The sequence below is a fragment of the Watersipora subatra genome, chromosome 9 (assembly GCF_963576615.1).
Source record: "Watersipora subatra chromosome 9, tzWatSuba1.1, whole genome shotgun sequence".
NCBI classification, from domain to species: domain Eukaryota; kingdom Metazoa; phylum Bryozoa; class Gymnolaemata; order Cheilostomatida; family Watersiporidae; genus Watersipora; species Watersipora subatra.
In genome coordinates, this window is record NC_088716.1 from 43,728,523 (window position 1) to 43,753,946 (window position 25,424).

Sequence of the window (25,424 nt, forward strand, 5' to 3'; positions counted from 1 at the left end):
GGTTATTAATGAATATGTATGTGTTTATCAAATCTACTTATTTAGCCTATTCAATTGTAATGATTGGCAAGATTGATCTATTTTAGCCTATTCTATAGAGACTTCTACTAGAAGATTCTTATTATGTAAGCGTTATGCTTCACTAGCAATAGTTATCTGTATAGTAAAAAGCTAACTAGTAGTGCATTCCTATAAACACGTGTCACTTCATCGTTGCTCAAACATCGTGGACAGGTGATGTACAGGCCCTGCATATGACACCCACCGATCTTTTGTGCATTACGTGTTCATGAATATAATACAGTAGGCGGTATGCGTACGTGACATGCCTCTTGTACGCTTCTACCCGCTTTGCTCATGTGCTCTGGACTTAATGATCAATGAGCCCTGTTTAATTCTCTTCATCCACAGCTAAGCTATTAGCTTACGGATAAAGGTAGCCAAGTGTTTTGATTAGCTCCATGATGTCTGTAAATAGATTATCATTGACAGCGTGTTTTCGTTACTTACAAAGGCCTAAAGGCAGTTGATGATTTGTTTAAATGTTACTATTTTAGCTTTACACACGGACATGCCATTGACGGTCGAAATGGCTCCTGTCATAAACAATGCTGCAGCCTTTATTAGAAGCTTGAAGGATTCGTAAATATTTGCCAATCTTTTTACCGGCATCTGTGATTTTCAGTACTTTCTGAACGATTATTCTTGACTTTAATTAAAAGCGTTTTGTGATGAGAGTACATGTAGATACAGCTGTGCATGGCAGTGTCTCTTCAAAATCGGGCTGCCTGTTGCTATAGCAACTATGGTCATTGACAGAGGCTATACTTCAAGACTGCTGTTTTTATAGAGAATGTTTGTACTTACATAGAGGAAACACTATTCTGCTTAGTACTATTTTATGACTGAATCATCAAATGATTTCAGAGCGCGAAAGGCCAAATTTTACATGAAGCAGGTTTTGCATGTAATTTCGTGTGAATTGCTAGACATTAAGAAAAATGTACAGTAAGAGTAATTTGAAAAAAGAATTGAGTGTTTGTCAGTCTGTCTTTAACACAATGTCTCACCTATTTTCATGTGACCTATTTCCATCTGACCTATTAACATCTGACCTATTAATATCTGACCTATTAACATCTGACTTATTAACATCTGACTTATTATCATCTGACTTATTAACATCTGACTTATTATCATCTGACTTATTAACATCTAACCTATTTACTACATCTGACCTATTTACTACATCTGACCTATTTACTACATCTGACCTATTTACTACATCTGACCTATTTACTACATCTGACCTATTTACTACATCTGACCTATTTACTACATCTGACCTATTTACTACATCTGACCTATTTACTACATCTGACCTATTTACTACATCTGACCTATTTACTACATCTGACCTATTTACTACATCTGACCTATTTACATCTGACTTGTTTCTGTCTTATCTATTCGTATTGCCATTATCTTCAACTTCTCTTTTGCACAGACGATCGGTGCAGGGCAAAAATGGACAGGAGGGGAGATCGAGACCATGCCAGGTGGTGGAATGAAAATAAACTTATTAAAGAAAGCGGTAGAGAAGTACAAAGATCGTGAAGATATGGCGCTTCTCATTACAGACAGGTGTTTTTTCAATCATATCGAGTTCTACAGGAAGTGGGCAATTTTCATGCTGTCACCTGTTCCATAAGCTTTCAAAGCTTCAAACTTGAATTCTTATTCATTTATATTCTAGTCAAGCCACCATCTTTTTTTACTGATTATCGTCCACCGAAATTTTCAAACATGTATGGACGGTAGCTGATTGAGTTAAACTTTGGTGTTTCATAAACAGCCGTGTGTCAGGGAAATTGTTTAAAAATTTTCAGGTTTTCAAGTTCGTCAAGTTGTAATGACAAATGTGTTTCAATTAAGATTTTACTATCCAAATGGCATCGTCAATATCTAGAATTATCCACTAATCAACTTGCTAAGCATGAAAGTCAGCTGTGTATAAAGAATAGTGTTAATTGTGTTTATGTCAGAGTTAACTGATGATAACTTCACTGACCAAGTAGTTTCACATTATTAACAATATTCAACAAGGGGTCTTTTAACCGAGTTGTCTTCTCTACCTCTTAGTATTTAGAATGAGTGAACTTTTAGCTTCTAGGATTAATTAATGCTAATAGGTCATCAGTATACTGTTTAAACCTTTTGCCAATGACATCGTGATGGTGGAGATATCACTAAAATCAGATTTCGATGTCGCTCACACCTGTTTCTAGCTTTGGCTGTAATTGGAGCCAAATTTTTCTAACATAAAAATTAAGATTAAGCCATACAAATTTTCTCTCGTTATGTGTTAAACTTTTTCCAACATCGTGAAATTACGACTGATTGCGATTAACTTTCAGTTATGATGCTATAATGACTGGAAGCGAGTCCGAGATAATCGATGCCTTCATGGACCTACACGCCGAAGTTGTCTTCTCAGCAGAAGTATTCATTTGGCCAGACCACACACTGGCAGTAAGTTATCCCATCTATTTGCATATGAAGTTTAGAGCTGGTTCAAAGACAAAGGTATACCAAATACTCGATCTCTAGGCTTAGGATATATAAGTTGAGTTTGATTGCGCTCAGTTTTGGTATAGAGATGTGTGTTGGATACACTTTCTAAAAAAAATGTACTAGTGTCTTGTCGTTAGCAACGCTAATCATGATTGTTAAAAGGTTTTAGAGGGTCTTGAATGGAATATTTTAGGCAGCAAATGTTTTTAACAACTAATCAATGTTTTCATGAGGAATGACCGATATGGCGACTACCATGTTTCAAATGGTTGGTGTGTGATTGCAGCATAACCAACAAGCTGTTTGAGTGTTAATGATTGGCTTACACAAAGTTTCAGTAGATTTTATCAGAAAGTATCAATATAAAGTATCAATTATATGCGACTGTTTGTGATGTTTGAGGTGATCTGACTGCCAAAATGTTTTAAGAATAAAATGGAAAAAACTTGATGACGGTGAAAAGCTCAGCTCAAGCCAAAGTACACTCATGGCGTCTATAGTTGCAGAGAAACCAAAAGAATAGAGGCGCGTAACGCTGTAACGTAACGCAATATTCGCTATCAATGATAGCAACTAGTGACATCATTTTGGTACGTATTTCTGAACGCAGTCTGCGATCAATTGTTGTTGAGATTAATCTTAAAACATCCCGGAAGTCAGATCACCTGAAACATTTGCACATGATTGAAAAATATCGATACCTTTGAATAAAATCTACTAAAATTCTGTGGGAGTTCATCTTTAAGGACATGTTATAGACCTTATCTTAAATTCTGTGGGAGTTCATCTTTAAGGACATGTTATAGACCTTATCTTAAATTCTGTGGGAGTTCATCTTTAAGGACATGTTATAGACCTTATCTTAAATTCTGTGGGAGTTCATCTTTAAGGACATGTTATAGACCTTATCTTAAATTCTGTGGGAGTTCATCTTTAAGGACATGTTATAGACCTTATCTTAAATTCTGTGGGAGTTCATCTTTAAGGACATGTTATAGACCTTATCTTAAATTCTGTGGGAGTTCATCTTTAAGGACATGTTATAGACCTTATCTTAAATTCTGTGGGAGTTCATCTTTAAGGACATGTTATAGACCTTATCTTAAATTCTGTGGGAGTTCATCTTTAAGGACATAGAGACCTTATCTTAAATTCTGTGGGAGTTCATCTTTAAGGACATGTTATAGACCTTATCTTAAATTCTGTGGGAGTTCATCTTTAAGGACATGTTATAGACCTTATCTTAAATTCTGTGGGAGTTCATCTTTAAGGACATGTTATAGACCTTATCTTAAATTCTGTGGGAGTTCATCTTTAAGGACATGTTATAGACCTTATCTTAAATTCTGTGGGAGTTCATCTTTAAGGATATGTTATAGACCTTATCTTAAATTCTGTGGGAGTTCATCTTTAAGGACATGTTATAGACCTTATCTTAAATTCTGTGGGAGTTCATCTTTAAGGACATGTTATAGACCTTATCTTAAATTCTGTGGGAGTTCATCATTAAGGACATAGAGACCTTATCTTAAATTCTGTGGGAGTTCATCATTAAGGACATAGAGACCTTATCTTAAATTTTGAAAAAAATTGATTTTGATAAATCGCGGTAATATAATAATAATAATATTGAAGAACTCGTGTAATGCGATGTTGAACATTTTTATACACTTTATTGTGAAAATCTGTAATGCATCGAGTGGCCAGTCTCTTTTTGTCTCACGTCGATTCACCAAATATTTAGCATAACATCATCTCATGAGAGCACAATGAATGGTGTTCTAGCTAGTGTAGATGGTAACTAAAGCCTGATTGGACGCTTTATAACCTCCGCTCACATTGGTCATATGGGATGAGGTTTGACCAATAGATCAACCTAAACATTTTTATGCATATCATACATCTTCAGTGTTATTTTACACATTTCTGTCAGTTTTGTCCATGAACAGCAACTAATGTGAACCAGGTTTAACCTTCAAGTGGAACAACAAATTTCTAAGATAAATTTCTAATGACAAGAATAGACAACTCTTTTATATATGGGACTATTATTAAAATAGCCCAAGTTTGTAATCTTGAATGTATACTCTATTGATTGATCTTCTAGAGCAGCGGTTCTTGACCTGTTGGACACACTGAATCCTCCAGTTTATTAAAAAATAAAATTTGATTTTTGTCATGTTCAAATTAGGTATGTTTTACTGGTGCTCCCAATGAACTGCATTAAAATCACTGTGTTCACAGTGCAGAACCAATACAGTGCATGAACTCTCTACAAATTACAAAAAGTTTCATGAAAGTATGACCTTGCAAATCAGTGTGATTTCTGCAGTTGCCTCTGAGAAACCTCTATTAAACCCTGAAACCAACTCACCGACCACCTAGACTTTGGTGGAACCCAGGTTAAGAACCACTGTTCTAGAGCAATGATTCTTTTGCCTTTTACGCTGTTTCAACTATGAAGTCATACTAATTAAACTTTTAAAGGAGGTGTGACAGCCAGTATGAGCATTTTTTTAAAACAATTATGTAATAAACAGGTTTTTTTAATTTTGAATTAAATATACATGTACTTATAGAATAATTGATCAAGAATTCATTGTAGGCACACAATAATGCTCACATATTTTAAAAAAACTGTCGATAATAATCCAATGCAAGGGCGCAAGGCAGTGGTGCTCCCACTCAGTCCAGTTTGTTTAATTGTGTAGAGAAAAATAATTTGGGTCTATTGTACGTTGGTCTAATAGCTACCGCCCCTTATGTTGCTCATGACCCTTATGGGATCATCTCTAAATGTTTTGATTTTGTCGATTTTTAATGCTGACCAGTTTTGTATTACTATTTTTGGTGAAACAAGGACAATAGAATTGGTGTAGTTAGGAAGATAGAAATGTGGTCTCAGTTTTTAAAAATTACAGGAATCTTTGTAAAACGATGAATCGAGACGGTAAAGGATGCACTCTCATTCATGAGGTGCACAAGAAAGTTTCCAATAGTTGAACACTTTGGTGGCATATTTAGGTCATGTTCTTTATTTGCATAATACTATTTTTGGTCATAGACTCTATGCTCATATAAAGACACTAACAATCACTCATAACCTGTCTTGACAGTAGCCATCATATTCTACTCAATCTTTTACATTTACATCATTTCCTGTTTTATAATCTCTGAATCTTTCCTTATTCTCATTTGAACAGGGTACGTGTTGGCTAGTGTCACCGTTGGTGGGCTACTTTGACGTGTAACAACTGTTCTCACGTGTCATACACGCGCTTATGACATGTCACGTCCGCACAATTTTTTTAACATAATCACTCATTGTTTATTGCTTCCTTGTTCCACCAGGCTTGGTATTCCGCCATACATCTCTTCTTTAAGACTCCCTATCTTTCTCTTATCAAAAATTATTAGAGAGAGTTATGACCAGTGATTGAAGGTCATTATTCTCGATGAACTTTTGATATTTTTGTTGTTTAGACTACTCTAACAGACTATCACTAGGTTTCCATGATTTGAATGGATTCAGAGTTTATCTCTGCCGACGAATTCGCACCCTGTAGTTTCAATGATTCGGAATTGCACTTTATCAACTTTTTCAAGACTAGCGAAGTATTCCTCAAAACAGAACTTGTTAAAGTAGACTTGCTTTTGGGTCACGGTCACTTTTTAATTCACACTTCGTAGACATGTTACACTAACTCTGAAGGGATACCTAATCAGAATTTTCTTTATTAATAATAATATTAATATACCTCAATAATTCAAAACAGCAACAGAATTTACCACTTGCTATACAATTATTACTTCAAAGGTTGCATAAATGAAGTTCCATGGAATCTCATGGATGAGTTAAACCTAGGAAGAGGTCGGCTCCAGTGCAGTGGTAATCTCTCGAATAGGTAGTTGCAGTTGTTTAATGAATAAGGTAATAAGGTGATTATCTCATCATTGTCGCATGAGCAACCTATCGTTGGCTATAGTAGTTATATGTAATATACCCGTGTGGCATAATGCACTGAATTTTTCACTCTACTGGGGAGAGCTTAACTGGCTATTATTGATTTAAATCTATCCGCAATGAGCATTTCTGTGATATCAAATAGTACTCTCACTGCGAATGCCTTTGCACAAATTTTGCGAAGCGAAATGGGATCGAATCTGTTTGGATTTTGCTGTTTCTACAATTCGAAGTGGAAGAAACTCCGAATCCATTCGAAGCTTGGAAACGCAGTAAATCTCATATACCCTTCACTTCATAGCTACACCCTACAAATAAAGAACCTCAAGTGCACCAGACAAACATCTTACCCATCCTATATCTAGAACATTCTTGTATCATTAGAATTTCTCTTTTAAATATTATTTAATTCCCATGTTACTATTTTTTTTCCACACAGCGTGATTTGTTTTTATTGGCTGGTGAAATGAAGTTGAGATCAAATCAAGATGAATAAACATGCAAGTCCAAGAAAAAGTTCCTATGAGAACCAGATGTAACCTTTGACCTTATTTCTATTGTTGTCTAGCCAATGAAATTGAAGGGTTTGAAATAACTAGTTATATAATCAGTTAAATTTTATAACAAGAACCTTTCCTTTTATTTTTAATTTATGTTCATTTCCTATACATGTAGATGCTGTTTATATTTGCGTGCTATGGATGCATAGACCTATTAACTATAATACTATATAGTTAATAGTATAGTTAATAGGTCAATGTACGGATGACTCAAACCTTTTCCAAACCTTTCAACAAATATTTCATTTTATAGACAAATCATTATTTGGTTACCTACAGTATTTGTGTGTGTTTTAGCTCATCAATTAGTAAAAATATAACTTTAAACAAAAAATAAACTTAATAGTAGTTATAATATTGATTAAATTAAAAAAAATTAAAGCTTAATTTTTTACATAAGTAAGTTATTATGAGGCCCACATGAGCAGTAGCACTACAGCTAGTCGAGGCACTGGGCCTACCCGAATACGTGTTATATAAATATTTGTAAATGTAATGTGTATATATGTGTAAGTATGAGCTTGGCCTGCTCTGCCTCTCTCATTGGTTCTCCTATAGTTATGGTCTGGTCTAATATGTAACCTAGAATACATGTGTTGTTAGACTGCCTGAAGTACATGTATAGACATTCCCTTTGCCGGTATAAATTGCAATTATTGAATAAACCAGTCTTGCACTTATTCTTATACCATTTTAGTGCAATCACTTCATATCATGAGGAAATCAAGTTATCAGTTTTCATATTTTATTGTCTTTTTTATGCGAGTAACTCTTGTATTGTGTTATTTTGGCTGTTTATATGTGCTCATTATGAAAACCCTAGATATGCACCAATCAGGGTTGGCTGAGTAAAATCAAATGATTTAATTCATCCTAAACAAATCATGTTTGATGATTTTTTTGATTTTTTCCATTTCAGAAAATGGGACTTACAGAGGGTCTACTGTGAATATGAACTGCACAACTTGGTCAAAATGAAAATAAAAACAGCTTTTAATAAATTAAAGGGATGCAAAGTTGTTTTGTTATGTTGCTAATGTTTTCATGTGGCACACTTCAACAAAATAAAATAATATTATGTGAGTGATTATGAAAAAAAAGCTGGTAATTGATGTTTTTAAAAAACTTCGATTTAATTTTTTTTAAATCTGATTTAAATCCAGAAAATCTGAACCTTTTGATTAAAAAAAGTCATGATTTTTCCAACACTGGCACTAATCCTGGTATCTACATGGGTATCGATATAGATGAGAAGGGCCAATTGACCTCTTCTGAGGTCTAAATTAGAGATTTTTTACAATTCAACCGGTGAATCTGGTAGGCTAATAATGTAGTGATTTAGCATGTGGGTATATATGTATATATATATGTATATATATATATATGTATATATATATCAAATATCATAAACTGAAGGTTTTCTCACTCAGATATAAATATATGATTTCTGATACTGGTGACTAACTGTTATTCATATTTGAACAATGCATCTAATGAATTCAACGAAACATTCCTGTTTTAGTAGTAATTAATAGTAGTTGTAACACAGACATGCATAGTAATTAAAATTATTACAGCCAAACATAAGCTAGGATTGCGATGGAACGCTTCTATCTAGTAACATTATGAAATTGAATTAGGTTCATTGTTTTTTAAAACTAGCAAGTAAATAAATGTATTTTTTAAGTTGTGTATAATAAAAGAAATAAACCATGAAACAAGACATAAATTATTGATAAGCCTCTGGATTGAGTTAGCCCTCATTGAAGATTGATGAGTCGGATTGGTATGCAGATTGGTGTCCGGCTAGGTGTCCGGATAGATTGGCTCATGTACATTGAATTGAGGCATGTCTAAAAAGACTCAAGAGGCCAGCTGAGTAGATTAGCTGAATATTATTAGTTTCTCTCATTGTTGCTGAATGTACACATTGTAGCCTAAGTATCCACCAGTAAGGGCTGGAGAGTCACGATATCTCAACTCCGGAGGGTACATGGGCTACGCTGATAAGATCTATGAGTTGCTGTATGATCATGAGATTGCTGACAAGGATGACGATCAACTCTATTTCACCAACCTCTTCATTGATGAGTATCAGAGTCAGGTAAGCTATATATGATATATGCTGTTGACATATAGTTGTATTCGATTAGGCTTGGTGCACAGTCTTTGATATATATTTATAAGACTAATACATATATTTTTAATGTGGTCTTGATCGAAATGCTACATATGGTTTTGTCTGCACTTTTTAGGATGTGCTATAATTAATCTGAGACCATGAAGTGTATGCTGTTATGACAACATGATATATATAGTATCATACATGGTATCATACATGATATCATATATGATATCATATGGTCATGTTATATCATATATGATATCATATATGATATCATATATGATATCATATATGATATCATATATGATATCATATATGATATCATATATGATATCATATATGATATCATATATGATATCATATATGATATCATATATGATATCATGTTATCATATATGATATCATATATGATATCATATATGATATCATATGTAATATCACATGATCTGAACATACTGTGGGGAGTTCTTACCTTCGAGACATACGTATAACATAAATGTTGAATTTAACTTGAAAAATGAATTTAGCTTACTAAACACATACTTCTTAAAGCTAACTTTTAGTATGTATTTTACTAAACCAAACTTAACTTTGTCATAAGCTAAAATTTTATTACTTATCTATTTCGAATTCGTTTTGACAACTAATAATGCAAAAGTGAGATAGAAAGTGAGCATCCTATTTCTTTCAGGCGTTGTGGGAGAGATTTTGACAAATAGCATATCGGCATTTTCATTATTTCATCATAATCGGTGTACCGACTGCCAAATTATAATTTCGAAAAAAACGTTTTTGTTGATATTGTATAGCGAGAAAAAGCCAAAAAAAATCGTCTTTGTATGGCGAGCATGAAAAAACATCGTGTTCCATACTGTAAGGCAACATAATTTTACAACAAGGGCATCGTAAACTGAGGGTGCACTGTATTAATTGATGATTTAGCGCTTGCAATCACGAAAAGGTTCCACAGTATATGGTAAGAGGAACTGGTGTGATAAGAATGGCTTAACCTCGTGGTTAAACTTTTGGTTGCAGTCTAAATGAGTTCAAATCCAGTACAAAGCACATATTTTTTCTTAAAACCTTATCACTATAACTGGACAGGCGAATGACAAAATTTGAGATTTATATATAGATTGTTGCTGCCTGGTGAACTAAAAGGCAGCGAGGCACACTGTTTTTATTTCTAATGGAGTGTCTGATGAGTAATTCACCTGCTAGGAAGGCAAATCAGAAGGCAGCTTGTTCTAAAAGGGCTTTGCATGAGGCTTTTTCTCAAATGGCACACTCGGTGACTCTGACCACCATTCTGGCTCACCATATAGACAGCGAGATTTATTGTCACTGATCCATATGTTATATACGAGAGAAGTGTAATAGGCTAAGCCTTATTGTCTCTGCCATATCACAAAGTTAGTAAACTTGCATTTCACATGGATATGGGTTCATCCTCCCATTATAGTGGTGATATTCTTAGAAGCATACATATACAATATCCATATTACAAATACAAATAGATATAGTAAACAAATACAATATCTATTTGTTTACTATATCTATGGAGGCATAGACAATGGTAAACAGGGATTTATCACATTTTGCTCATGAACTCTGATATATTTTTGATGCATTTATTCTGCTGAAGGTTTCAATATGTATTACGCTTCTCAAATGGCTGCTCATGACAGCATGCAATGCTTATACCAACTAATATTTTTATCTGCATGCTGTTTGCCATTTTCACAGCGCTGACGCAGCAGCTGCACAGGTAATGCCTTGCGTTATGCTGCTCAAATGGACCTTGGGTTAAGGTTGACTATGCACGTTTCTCTCTTCAATCTATTCTCCCTTTGGGTCATTCTTATACAGTATTGAGAGAGAATTAGTCCTTTTTCACTGCTCTACATCAGAATCTATTGTATAATTGGTTGAACCTTGCTAATGATAGTATGCGAGATTTCAGCTAGGGCGAGACACCATTCATCATAATGCCATCTTGTTTCTTAGTAAAAGAATTGATGTCATAATAAATGAAATAGTTTCTGTCTCTGTGTATGCTAATCCGTATATTACCTGATTGACTCTTTTTATGATTGCTCTATGCTTGTCTGTCATATCTAGCTTTTCGAGTATTGCATTCAGTAGTTTTATGGTGAAGATCATAATATCGCTTCAGCTAAGGGGTGGCTCAGAGTACACCGAGGAGCAAGCGCCTACACTTACTCCAGCTGAGGCTATTGAAAAGATGTCTATTAAGCTGGACAAACGATCTACTATATTCCAAACTTTGAATGGAGTTCTTGGTAAGAATGAATTGGTCAACAAAAACACCAATAAGACTATACGTATATTGTTAGAAGTTGTCTGTCCTATATTGTGTTTTATATGGAAGCAAAACAACTAACAATATCGATGCTTTCTCCAATTTCTATTACCGTATATTAAACTAGGTGAATGCCTGGCGTTGCACGAGTAATAAAAAAAAGTTTTTGCATAGAAAATTTATTTTTAATCAACATATACAACACTTACTATTCTAACTTTTAAATGAAGGTATTTGTTTATTTGTGTTTGTGTCCGGTCAATGCATGATTCAAATATTTGAAAGCTCGATGCATAGCTGAAAAAGATTGGTGAAAAAAACATTTCTTATTTATGCTACACATTTGCTCAAAATTCAATATAGCTTTTACACAGTGGCAGGTAATGTAGTTGCTGTTGGCTTGAGTTACTCAATGAATTTGAGTAACTTGAGCTAGTAACTTGAGCTAGTAACTTGAGCTAATAACTTGAGCTAGTAACTTGAGCTAGTAACTTGAGCTAGTAACTTGAGCTAGTAACTTGAGCTAGTAACTTGAGCTAGTAACTTGAGCTAGTAACTCGAGCTAGTAACTCGAGCTAGTAACTCGAGCTAGTAACTCGAGCTAGTAACTCGAGCTAGTAACTCGAGCTAGTAACTCGAGCTAGTAACTTGAGCTAGTAACTTGAGCTAGTAACTTGAGCTAGTAACTTGAGCTAGTAACTTGAGCTAGTAACTTGAGCTTATATTTTAAGCGAATATTTTAATCTTTACTATAATAAAAGCCGTGTCTGTCCTAAACTGGTTAAGAGCGTTAGCAAAATAAATTGCATTTAACAGAAATCGAACCCGTTCATTTGGATGCATGGATGGGGAGCCAGGCACATTACCACTAAATCATGCAGCAACCTTGTCACACTTCGGAACAATTGTGCATATAATCATTACATATCCTGATCTCTCACGGCGCACTCGTCTGCTGAAGAGTGCAAACTTGTGTATTTTAACCAATCACTATTAACTGGACATACGACGACAGACAAACACTTGATTATATATATCTAGATCAAATCTTCTCCGGTACGGATTAGTTGTGACACTTCAGTGCAGGATGTCACTAGCAGCTTTGATTGGTTTTGTGTATTACTTACTTTACTCGACATAAACGTACATACATAAACTTACCCGAACTTACATATATTTCGACCAACCTACTGTGGCCTGTTATTTTTATTTGGTAAGTTGAAAAAGGTATTCCGATTACGTGTTCTGAGTGCAATTACTCGCATATTAAAGGTGTCTGTCTACGTGAACATTGCTGTTGAGTGGTTGAAACATAGCACATAAAATGATGCCTTCTTTTACAGATAATGTTGAGATCAAATACAAAAACTCAAAGAGTTTCATGTACAACCAGGCAGCTGGAAGCAGACCATTGGTCATCCATGGCAATGGACCCATTAAAGTAAGTTGAATTGCCAATTGTGGATACGCGCTTCATATCGGATGTTGTTAGGGTTATGTATCCTAATTTCCAAGATTAGCTTTGGATAATATAGGAATGCTTATAATTGTCAGCAGCGTCTAATATTTGATGGAATTGATGATCGCTACTCACTGGTGAGAATCGGGTTTGGATCGAGGATTAAAATATATTGAGGTGAAAAGTTTTCTAATCGTCCTGGTTTTTGTTGATATGTGCTTATTGTTTACTGGGAACTTGACCACTGTGGCGCTCTACTCCATAGATCAATATGAATTTGTAATGATCTATGGATGTTTGCTGGTAAACTATTGTTAATAGTGAGTTGGACTGTTTCAATACCCATTGTTATAAGTGCGGAACTGTAATACTCGTGTGGGCTGTTAAAGATGTCTATGGTTTAGTGACAATTATGCACCGTCATCATGAATGTTTAGCCAGTCATAATGCTGACGAAATCGGCGGTTTTTTGCATGTCGGAGTCTTTTTTCCTAAAACTGGTCCTTTCGAGTTTCAGAATGTACATTTCCCAGCCATCTCCGTTTTTTTAATGATGTCAGCCACTGCCTACTTTAGGATTTCTACAAACGTAGAATTCTTAAAATGGGCAGGCTTACCATCAATGACTGACATCGTTATTGAAAAAGGTCTAAAATGGCTGAGCCATGTACACCGAATGGAACAAGACTGGCTCGTACATCAACTATTATACTCGCAACATGTGATTGTAAATAAAATCAAAGAAGGCCTAGACTATGTTACAAAAATGTAGCTAAGAGGAATTTAAAATGCAGACAAATGAATACAAAATCATGACAGACAACTGCTAGTAGCCGAGCTGATTGTAGATTTGTTATCATACATAAGCCACACCCATAAGACAGTCATAAGTCATCCCGATTGGCTGCAAGAGAGTTTTAATTGTCTAACTATTTATGTTCTGCGGCACTTTTTTTCGTGTTAATTTGTTTTTTATTATCAAAACTATCATCATCTCAGCAACCCAATATTTCGTTACACTCTCTTATTTCATCTTGTTTTCACAGGTCTAATAATTTCATGATAACATTGTAAGATTGTCTTATTTGATGCTAGTATTGCGAATAGTGAAAGTTTGAAAAGTTTAGTTATAGTACTGTAGATAGTACAACCAAAATTTTTCCTGTACCTTTATAATTTAAATCATTGTAGAAACTTGCTGTTGCTCGCGGGTATCAAATAAGTTCAGTCGCTTTGATCTATTCTAAAGATAATTGCCAATTTTGTGTTTTACACGACAAAATGCTGAATGCATTGCCTAAAATTTTGATAAGCTTGGTTTTGGTAGTCCAGCTCGCAATCGGTTGTAAACGGAATTATGGAAACTGAATTTAATGGTTGCTGACTTGAAGCTGGAAGAAAATCAATAGACTGTGTAAATCTGACCTGACCATAGATATATATACCATAGGTATATATATCTATGGACCTGACACTAGTTATCGTTCTTATTTGTTCTATGAGATCAATAATTGATCTGTGTATCACCTTACATCACTGACTACTGGTACAAATAACATGTCCGGAGAAAAGTGAGAATATGCAAGAAATGAAAGCAAGATAAATGGACAAAAATCTAACCAAAGCTACGGTATTATGCACTTTTGTCTGCAGTTTTGTTGAAATCTATTGTTCTTCTTAATGATGAAAAATTTTTATTCGATATCTCGTGATTATGAACGATCGACTGACTTATCATTCTTGACTTAATCCGTATGACTGTGAACCAGCCTGTTCCTATTCTGCGTTTCTTTCAAATACACGACTAACAGAGAACTGATTAAGCTAGGTTGTGAACATTAGTGCAATAGGCGCCTGCCTTTCGTACAAAGCAATTGATTGTATTTGGTTTGGCTAAACTTTTTGTTTCAGGTTTCAGTTAGATTAATATGAACTGTGATGACAGCTTTCATTAAGTTTTCATGACATGGTTAATCTCCAAGTTTGCATCATTTGCAAGATGGAAATGGCAAAGATTCGCAAGTTAAGCGAGTTTTATTGCTCACAAGTTTTAGTCATATCTCTCATGCTTGCGAATGATGCGCAAGAAAATGCTGTGCCAGCTATTCTAATTTAGGCATTTTTTACACTTCAGCCATTCTTATTTCGCTTTGAGAAGTTCTGAATGCTCGACTATGACATCTGGCAAAGAAATCCTTATCTTTTGTAACGAAGTGTCCACGTTAATCTGTAACATTCAAGTGTCCATTGAAATATTTGTCACCGTTACTACTGTAACGGCAATAAATCAATGTTACTCAATGTGCACACAACTCTAAATCTGCATCTTGGAAGCTTAACAAAAATTGAAAAGGAATGTCAAACATTCCAATGATATTAAAATACATTTGTAAACTGTAATATATATTACAGCTTTTAAAGCTTTGCTCATTTCATAGTCATAATCAACCCTTAACTGATTATGCAAACAGCTTGAAGGCAGAACTCTACTAGTAAAGGAGTGCATCTGACCGGTTAGTATTCATATAGATATCATAGGTAGTTCTGAAAAGGTATCTGTCAGTGAATCTCATATCTCAGGTGTATTTCTACACATTCATAAACATGGAGTTGTTCTCTCCCTAAAACCGCCCACCTCCCTCCTTATTCTACTCGTAAACCCTTTCTCAATCTAGTACTTCCAACATCTACTTTAGCATCTGGACATCGTCAGCGTTCATACCAAGCCTCCGAAGCATGGAATCATCTGCCTGCTGACATTCAGAGAGTTAGAAACACTAATTTCTTTACGATGGTCTTGAAGCGGCGCCTGCTGCCGAGGCTAGAGTAGTCTGAGCATCATTGGGCTGTCTTTTTGAATTGCACTGGTTTTTCATCAATGTTAGCCACACCCTGCTCACTGTCTGCCAACTGGGCTCTGTGCCTCAATAAGCCAAGCTATTGTGCACATTGAGCCTTCATCAATCATTTTTTTGTGTATTTCTCCGCCATTGACTTGATGAAAAAATAAAATTCAATCTTCTGCATGCTATTTTTAGCCGTATGTAACCGACCGGGTAATTACTCCATCAAAAACCCTCAAATAAAATGAAATGTTTAGACTTTAGCATACCTTAGATACATTTGTTATTAGGCAAGTGTTCAGTTATCGTAGATTACGGTACTACATGAAAATATTTCAGAATATCACAAGACACAGCTTTCGCTTACAAGTGCTTATCCACTGTCAATAGTACAAAATCAAGTTTTTGTGAGAACTACTTGAGCCAGTCTCATATTCTAGTTAGCAGCATGCTGGCAGCCCTGTACACTGTGAGAATTCATCATGTGTAATAACTATGTGCACAATTATTCTGTGATGTAGCAGGATGATCGAGTTGTGTAGTTGGTAGTGTGTTAGGTTGAGAATCTGAAAACCTGGGTTCAACTCCCCTTTGTTGCCATATTTTTTCCCAACACTTAGCATGGCTACGGACAGACGCGGCTCTTATTATAGTAAAGTTTGGCCTTGCTAACTGTTCTATTTATGCATAAGGCAGTGTTTGTATTTGTATGTTTTTAGCACAAGTTCAACCGCCTTGTCTCTTACCTCAACAGCGCCTGGACGCCAACTGCAGGCTGCCTCGCATGTAGCAAGAACAGGATAGACGTGAAGAAAGAGGCTGACTTGCCTACCCTTTACATGACTCTTATGGTTGAGGAGACAACTCCGTTCCTGCACCATTGGTTTGCAAGGCTAGACAAACTCACCTATCCCCGAGACAAGTTAGATGTCCTCGTACATAATCAGGTATGTACCAGAAACTTGAATATTAGTTTTATGCAGCTATGATTACGTAGGCTCTATGTTTAGAAAGAGATTGACTCTAGGAATCACAGTGGATGTTTGCTTTATGAATGTGAGCTTAATTCATGATAATGCCTTCTCTGTAGATATTAACAGATATTCTCTATGAATCTCTGCCCTATTAGGATGACCTAATATTTTACTGGTAAAAGAACTTATACTCTATGAATTCACTTTATGGATTCCTTTTAATGGTGTATCCAGTTTAGCCTGCATTATCAGGCTCACCCTGGATATGCAGACAGTCTGTTCTATTAGTGTAGTAAGACTTGTGAGGTTAAAGCAATAAGTAAGTCTTAGAATATTGTCAAAAAGGATTTGTAATTGTGTAGCAATAGTTGACCAGCGAACTGTTGACAATAACCAAAGGTTTAGGTCAGTCATAATAAGTAAAAGTTAGCCAAAAGCGATTCATTCAAGTTGTAGTGGCTTTTAGCTCAAGACGTCTGAACCCTACATGGAAGTTGTCCACAGATTTGTAAAATAAATACTCTAAAAACATGTTTATTTAGTTTAGACGAAATTTTGGGGCAAGAGACTAATAGTAATTGTTAGTTCATATTAAAAAGATACACAAATAAAGCGAAATTGAAGAGAAATTAATGTTCTCAGGAGTTGTTTACTCATGACATATCTGAATGATCATCAGTCGACAATTTCTAAAAACCTTATGGTCTTCATTTGTTTTCTTTGTGGAAATGAAGATTTTTATAGTGTTTCTTTTATAATCTCACTAAGAGGCGATTTATTCATGTTTTCTTTATTAAGAATCATTAAATGTCTTAGAAAAACTTGGAAGTCGCTTTGACTGCTTACAACCAACCTGTTACAGCACCCATACCATGAGAAGGTTGTGTCTGAGTGGGTTGAGAAGAACAAGGATGCCTACAAGTCTATGGAGTATCTGAGCTCTGAGAAAGGTCTCAACGGAGCACAGGCTAAGAATTTGGCTATGTAAGCATGAAATGAAAGATAGCTTCTATTTTCATTGAGTGTTAAGTCATAATTTTCTTAGAGTTGAGGCTGAATAAAAGTGTTTGCGGGTAATTGTTATCTTCTACTTTAAAAAACATCTAATCAATGCAATAAATTAATTTTCTTCAAATAGATACTGGCAACATTACATCTTTTTGGCTGATGTTTACTACATCTACAGACACGCTTGATATAGGTATTTATATTTGCAATGATCTTTGAATAAATTTTAAATTTACGAATGGAAGTCAGTTTACAGTGTTTCAGTCAGATTTAAGTATTTTTGTTTGTGATTACAGAAACAAGTGCAGGGAGAGAAAATGTGAGTATTTGCTGAGCATAGACTCTGTGGCTCAGCTCACTAAGGAAAACGTTATTCAGGATTTGGTGTCTATGAACAAGTAAGTTTTATTGGACTTCTAGATGTCACAAATTGTCAAAGTCGTTTGTAATCTGTTATGTTTTATATTATTTTACAGTGTTTGAACAGCTCACTGGAGCTTTTCCAGCTCACCATGTTTGCAACCCATTAAATTTGACCATCTTCATGACACCTGTTAGGATAAGTTTTCCACAACAACTTAGATATTGGCTAGCTTGCGGACTGTAGCAATTGTTTTCTGCTGCAACTTTACCAAATTTAAGCTATTTTTACCACTTGAGATTAATTTTATTTATCACTGCAGTTACATGCTTCGAAGTTGTTTTTCTTTGAAGAAACTATATATGTGTATGGGAACATAGTTTGCACTGAACATAACATAATATTGCTGTACTGAAGATCGAATCATTCTATCGGCTAAGAAATTATTTATCACATATTACACTGTAGCTAACTAATTGGCTGCTATCGATTTAAATTTGTAGCGATTTGAATTTTTGTATTTATATTTTGTGGTTCACTAATGATTGGCTACTTGCTTTATTAGTTTTAAATTAAAATCACACTGAATTCATTTTCATTACATTAAGATATTAGCGATGGCAATTTTATGTTATAAAGGGCCGTTATTTAAAGCATGGAGGCGCGTTATATGTTCTCGGACATTTGTGCTCAGGTGCTTCGGTCATGTTACTTGTCAGGCACATAACAATGTTGTGTGCGACTCAATACAGGTCGTGCGTCTCGCCTATGATGACGAGAACAGGACTGATGTTTAGTACTTTCTGGGCAGCCATGCAAGAAAATGGCTACTATGCCTCTGGTGAAAACTACAAGGAAATTGTTTCCTATGAACAGATGTGAGTTGGCGGCAGGCGATGCGCGTATGTGTTTGTCTCTCCTCTGCCAACTCTGTGACCTATGCCTTCTATTCAAACTTGCATATAAAGTATAATATACTTTATATAGATATGAAGATATATATTATATATATGTTATATATATATTATATCTTCATGATCATTGAGAGAAAGGCAGTGTGTTGCGATGTTGGCATTGTAGACTCTTCTCTCCAGGTGATAGATGTGATAATTGTCAGCATGCTATTAACAACCCATTGTAGGTCAGCGATTTCACCGGTCATGGTGAGACCAAACTTTGCCTGGTCTACTTTCTGGGCATCTGTTAGCCCTAAGCATTACTATGAAAGGGCAGACGACTATAACGATATTATTCTCAATCAAAAACAGTAAGTTTTTGAAGTGCTAGTGTTTCAGGTCTTTGTTGAGTGATGTGATTGTTTGATGAGTTATTAGTTAAGTGATGTGATTGGTTGATGAATTATCTGTTGAGTGATGTGATTGGTTGAGTTATACATGTAGTGATGTGATTGGTTAATTAATTATCTGTCGAGTGATGTGATTGGTTGAATTATATATTGAGTGATGTGATTAGTTGATGAACTACGAGTAAAGCGACTTGATTGGTTTGTTAGCGGTTTTTAACGAGTTGAATGTTTAATTATGCTGTGTTTATTCTGGCTGGTTGGTAGGTTAGGTATGCACCTATCAGGTTAGACCGTCAACCATGTCTCACTAAATTTACCAGTCTCAAAATAATGGTGTTTTGGAAAATTTGATGTTTGCAAATAGTGATGTGATATCATGTCTAATGCTATAACGTGCATTTTGTGGTCATGTAGTCTGTCCATGACATCATTCAAGCGAGTTATATCATTGGTTAATAACCACGTGAGAGGGGAGCAATTTAGAGAGAGTGAGAATGAATGATGGCATGCACCTCCCCCCTTGTCTATGAATGCAATTCAATGTCTTGTTTGTGGTGTCCTTAATTTCTGTTCGGTAAGCGTGCATCATTTTTGGTTGCTGTAAAATTGCTGTCACATCACCTTCATAATTCTGTGACCTTGGCAAAGTTGGTACTCTTCTTTGCCCTCCAAATGGCACATCTATCAGCTTCTACTTTCCTTTGCCTTTTCCCATGTCTTCTTACGTTTACCCTTGTCCTCAAACCCTTTTATTAACTCTTGTTTACACAGAAAATATTTTGCTACGCGCTGCTTGTGCAATTGTTTTCAGCAGTTCGGCTCTAACATCTCATTGGCAAACTGAGCATTTTGAACTGCATGCCTATTTTGGCTCAAGTTCTAACACTATCTGTCTACTCGGGTGCATGTCTCCGCGTCTCCTAGTCAATTGATGAATGGTTTATTAATTGCTTATCACCTATTTTTGCTGAAAGACTGTCGCGTATCACATGGAAATGATTACATGTATGGTGCAATATTTAGGGGCATTTGGAATGTTCCGTACACATCTGGAGTGCAACTAATAAAGGGCCGCAAGCTCTCACTTCTTCCCGCTGAACCGTACAGCGCTGGTGATCTCTTCCCTCCACAAGATTACGATGTTGCCTTTGCATATCAAGCCAGAAAAGCCGTAAGTGGTCTAGCAGTGCTTTGCTATAGATGCCGAGCGATTCTTAAGTCTTTAGCGATTCATAAATCTGCTGCTCTGGACCTGGTATAAAGTTGAAAGGGTTTTTACTTTAAATGTTTTTAAAAAAGTTTATATAATACATATAATTTAATTTATGTACAGTAAAAATCATGGAGTGGCTATGGTGTTGTGGTTAGCAGTCTGGCCTGCTAAATGGCAGGTTAGAGGTTCGGGACCTGCTACAGGATGTCAAGAAGGGCATTTGGTTTCAAATTACTTTTGTGAGAAGGAAGACAACTGTAACAGGAAACCTCAGGAACGCAATGGGGAACCATCTCAGTGCCTTCCTAAGAAAACTCTTGATATGTCTAATCCTAATGCTAATCGGATATGTCTAATCTTAATCCGAGCATTAGGATACGATCATGACAATGAAGGACTTGCCTACAGCAGTCTACAGCGGACTACAGCTGATTACAGCTGACTACTCATACCTAGACTGACAAATTCATCTGAGAGCGCATTAAACTACATGATGTTTTCAATTAATTTATGAAAGTTATTTATTTACAACTCATGTCAACCTGTTATTGACTTCTGCAGCTGAGCAGTCGTTGTCAAGACATGAAACAGTTTTTGCTAATTATAATTTCAGGGATTGTTTCTACATGTGACCAACCTCGAGTACTATGGTCACTTGATGAATCCTGATTCATACGATACCTCGAGGGCAGCACCCGATCTCCATGAGCAGATGACAAATAAAGTTGATTGGGAACAGCACTATCTGCATGAAGACTTCTTCAGTAAATCTGTGAATGAAACATTCGATTTAGAGCAGGTTGGTGTTGGCAGTCAGTTTAGTTACAGCTAAGTCTAGTGGTTTTTATTTCTTGTTAAGTTTTTATCGCACTTTGCCAAGTTTTTTAATAATAAAATCAGAAACAATAAAATTTTTGGAAGTCTAATTGTGTCTTTATGAAGGTAGCTATATTGGTTTTGAGTTTCTTCGTTCCACATTGATTAAATTTTCAGCTAGAATATTTTTATTAAAATATTTATAGGCGATGTTTGCCTGCATGTTTTAATGATCATAACATCATATACATGTTGTTACGATTAACACTGTTTTATATGTAGGTTACGGGCTGTCTAGCTAGTATTGATGTGCAATTCTGAACGTTTCCTTTTTTAATGCTTGAAGATAACAATCTGTACAGATATGATCAATCCACATACATTTTTATTAGCTTATATCAAGTCATATACATGTATATGACTTGATATAAGCAATCAGCCATTAAAAATGAGATGTTCAGAATTTAGCCAACATTCTCATTCACAAACATAGTTTTACAGATGTTTGGTTTACATATTTAAAATTCGTACAAAATGAGGATTAATTTAATATATAATTTATGGTTATTAACTAAATTCACAATGAGTAACAATGTTTTAAGTGAACATTTTAGTTCTTCAACAAAGGGGTCCGGTTTATTCCGCACACCACTGTAAATATCCTAGACATACTGACTAAAGACTGACTGGCCAACTTTGCTCCGAGAATCCACCAATGACTGTTTCAGTGACTACACATTGCTTATTTCTAAATATTAACATATAACTCATTACTTCTTGTTATAAACATAAAATTACTTTTATAACAGAACTTCATATGTTGAACATTATGTCTTTGTTGCTATGGACTTTTCCACATTCAAATAACAAAAGTACAAGTAATGTATATCACCTATCACTTGCGTAAATGTATTGACCGTCATAATAACACGAATTGACGTAGAAGGTTGCGTCTTTAAATAAAATTTGCTGCTCAAACAGAATATAATCTCCAAATCTAAAAGTCTGCATTATAGTGAGTATTGAATGTGTACAAGACATTAGCAATGCTGTTTTACCGCTATGAAGGATAGCTTATGGGTAAAAGTAATTTGGAGTTATGCACCCTCGGATGTTTTGATGCGATTGCCATGTGACCACACAATAAGTAGCAGATATGATTTTGTCTGAAGCGTTTATTCAGAATCCACCATATACATGTATATATAGATATATATATATATATGTATATATCTATATATATATAAACTTTGAGTAAAATTTCCACACGGAGTGCTCGATATTATAAAATAGAGCCTGTTATACAAAAACGAAAGTTTAAAACTTATGGTTAAAACACTTTTATTACTACTAGTTTCATGCTCTGAAGGAGCAATCATCAGATAAAATATGTCAATCAACTACAGTTGTTTATATACTAGAGGTGAAATAGCTAACAGATTAAAATGTTTAAATACATAGAGTCCAGGGTCTTACTACAGCTTATGTCTTGTGATTGCATAACAAGAATTTGTATACATTTCTGCATGTAGATGACAGTTCATTTCGCCTGTTCAATGTAGCCAACTCAGGCATTCGGATGATGTAAAACCTTTCCCACAAGCACAGGTTACACGTCTTAGTTGAACAGTTAAAGGATGTTGCCTTTCTAACAATTCTCCATCTTATATTAAAGTCATTGTTGTTCTCCTTCAAGCTCCATACGTATTTACTCAATTCGATGCTAGGTCTCTTTTGTGCATGTCTAAATGTTGACTTGTGATTTGCATAGCTTGTTTTAAAAGTATCATCAGTAAGTCCAACATAGTGCTGGTCCGGCTGCTCATCTGCTGTTGTCACTGTTGCTTTGTACACTACTGACTTAGTTAAGCACTTTCCATCTAACAGGCAATCTTCTTTAATTCGGCAATTGCATTCTCTTGTAACTTCAGGGTCAACTTGCAGTGAGGCGCTATTGTGTGAGTTTATAGCCTGCTTGATGTTTCTCATGCAACTATAACTCACTTTGATGTTGTTTCGTTTAAATATCTTTCGCAGTGGGGGTGTTTGGAAACTCACTGTCTAGCATACGTAAAAATGTTTTCCCGATGCTGCTGGTCACATTTTTGCTGAAAGGTGGATTATACCAAGTTATCTGCCTTTGTCTGTTTTTCTTTTCTTTGCCTGTTGTTGCTGGTGAATATGTTAGCTGGTAATCATATCCACTTTTGTTTAGCGCATTCTGGTAGATTCCTGTTTCACTCACAAACGATACCTCATCAGATGAAATGTTTATAAGCCTTTTATTTATGGTATTTATTATTATCTATTTATGGTATTACCCTATTATTTATTTATTTGGTATCAAAAGATTCACCATGTTTAAAGGTAGGGCCACACGAGACAAAATTCTCACGAAATCGGCAAAATTTGGACGAAACAATTCGTACGAATTGACATTTGGACGAATTCGTCCATCGTTGGTTGCGCACGATGAACGAATCCTGAATTGGACGAAACGTCAGAAATTCCTACGAATCGTTGTTTGATTGGTCGGTTGAAAAGGTTAGTTGAATGTTGAAGGTCGTTTTCTTTTGCGCATGTTTGTACTGAAGCAAATGATTGAAACGGAATCGGCTTCAATTTATCACCGCGTTCTGATTGGCTAGTTGAAAGTTAGTTTTGTACGAATCCGTGGTGGGGAAACTCCGTGTGGCAGGTCAGAAATTTCGTACGAATGGAATTTCCCCAGATTAGTTGAAATTACACGATACGTGTGGCCTTACCTTTACTCTGTTGTGTTGTAGGTGCCAAATATGTGGAAATGTGATTACAAGCTCTTAAAAGCTCAAAAACGAAAAGTTGCCGTAGATTGGAATCTCTTTATTTTGATGACGTAGCATGAAATTTGGTTATTGTCTTGTCACGTGATGTTCTCACGTGAATTGAAAGGCCAATAAAAAGCTCAATATAGAACTTATCGTAGCACTAGTTTATGACAAACACTTCGGGTTTCATCGAAGACCTCGTATCAAATATAGATGCTTGCTACTTTACAGTTTTGTTTCAGTTTGGTCTAATTGGCAAGTCGTAATCTAATCTATGTGACCCAATACTTCGCAAATAATTTCTGCAGCACTTTTCGATTATCACAAGTGACCAACAGGCTCGTCATGATTATCAGACAATGATATGTACTCTTTCAAGCTAAGGCTAAAAAATTAAACGAATTTTTACGGTAGGTTATAAGATATCACTGCTAAAAGTGACAGCATTACGAGGACGATAAAACAGACGCGTAAGAACAATAGACATAGGTTTATTGAATGCGTGAAGTATATTTGTGAAAATATTTTGACGAATAAGGTTACATGAAAGTGTAAACAGAAACCATCTCTCACAACTTCATCACATTTGAGCCGTTTTGGAAAGAGAATCCAAACTACGACGGTCTCGTGTGGCTGCGATTTTCTGTTCGTTTTTGAGCTTTTAAGAGCTTGTAATCACATTTCCACATATTTGTCACCTACAACACAACAGAGTAAGACATGGTGCATCTTTTCATATCAAATAACTGTAATGTGAATTTTGTTGCAAGTCAACCTTTAAGGATTTGTGGTGGATGGTTGGTTCTCCTATCTATATATCGCGGAGTGTTGTTGGGTTTGTTGTAAATTTTATGTGTATTGTTGTTTAGATTCAATGTTACATCCAAGAAGTTGACTATTTTTCGGTTGGCGTTGATTGTGATTTTCAAGTCATTTCTCCTATATATTGCGCAAATTTTTTTCTTGGTATTTTTGTCTTTTTGAGCTCCGCCTTCTACGATGCCTAATCCATCATTCCGATATAATCCATAGTTATTACCACATTCTTTGCATATTTGGTGCAGAATGTATGCTCCAACTAGTTCGCACGT

The 25,424-nt window shown here is 35.4% G+C and overlaps 1 protein-coding gene across 1 annotated transcript in view; it reads left to right on the forward strand.

Annotated features, from left to right (window-relative positions):
* The window catches only part of LOC137403632 (multifunctional procollagen lysine hydroxylase and glycosyltransferase LH3-like), a 30,658-nt gene that overhangs the window by 991 nt on the left and 4,243 nt on the right, over positions 1-25,424 (forward strand). The window contains exons 3-13 of the mRNA XM_068089608.1: positions 1,508-1,644; positions 2,418-2,532; positions 9,035-9,202; positions 11,400-11,526; positions 12,890-12,987; positions 16,568-16,795; positions 17,685-17,806; positions 18,127-18,228; positions 18,944-19,069; positions 20,521-20,668; positions 21,324-21,509. Of these exons, the coding sequence (XP_067945709.1) occupies positions 1,508-1,644; positions 2,418-2,532; positions 9,035-9,202; positions 11,400-11,526; positions 12,890-12,987; positions 16,568-16,795; positions 17,685-17,806; positions 18,127-18,228; positions 18,944-19,069; positions 20,521-20,668; positions 21,324-21,509 (1,557 nt within the window). The remainder of the gene's footprint in view (positions 1-1,507; positions 1,645-2,417; positions 2,533-9,034; positions 9,203-11,399; positions 11,527-12,889; positions 12,988-16,567; positions 16,796-17,684; positions 17,807-18,126; positions 18,229-18,943; positions 19,070-20,520; positions 20,669-21,323; positions 21,510-25,424) is intronic.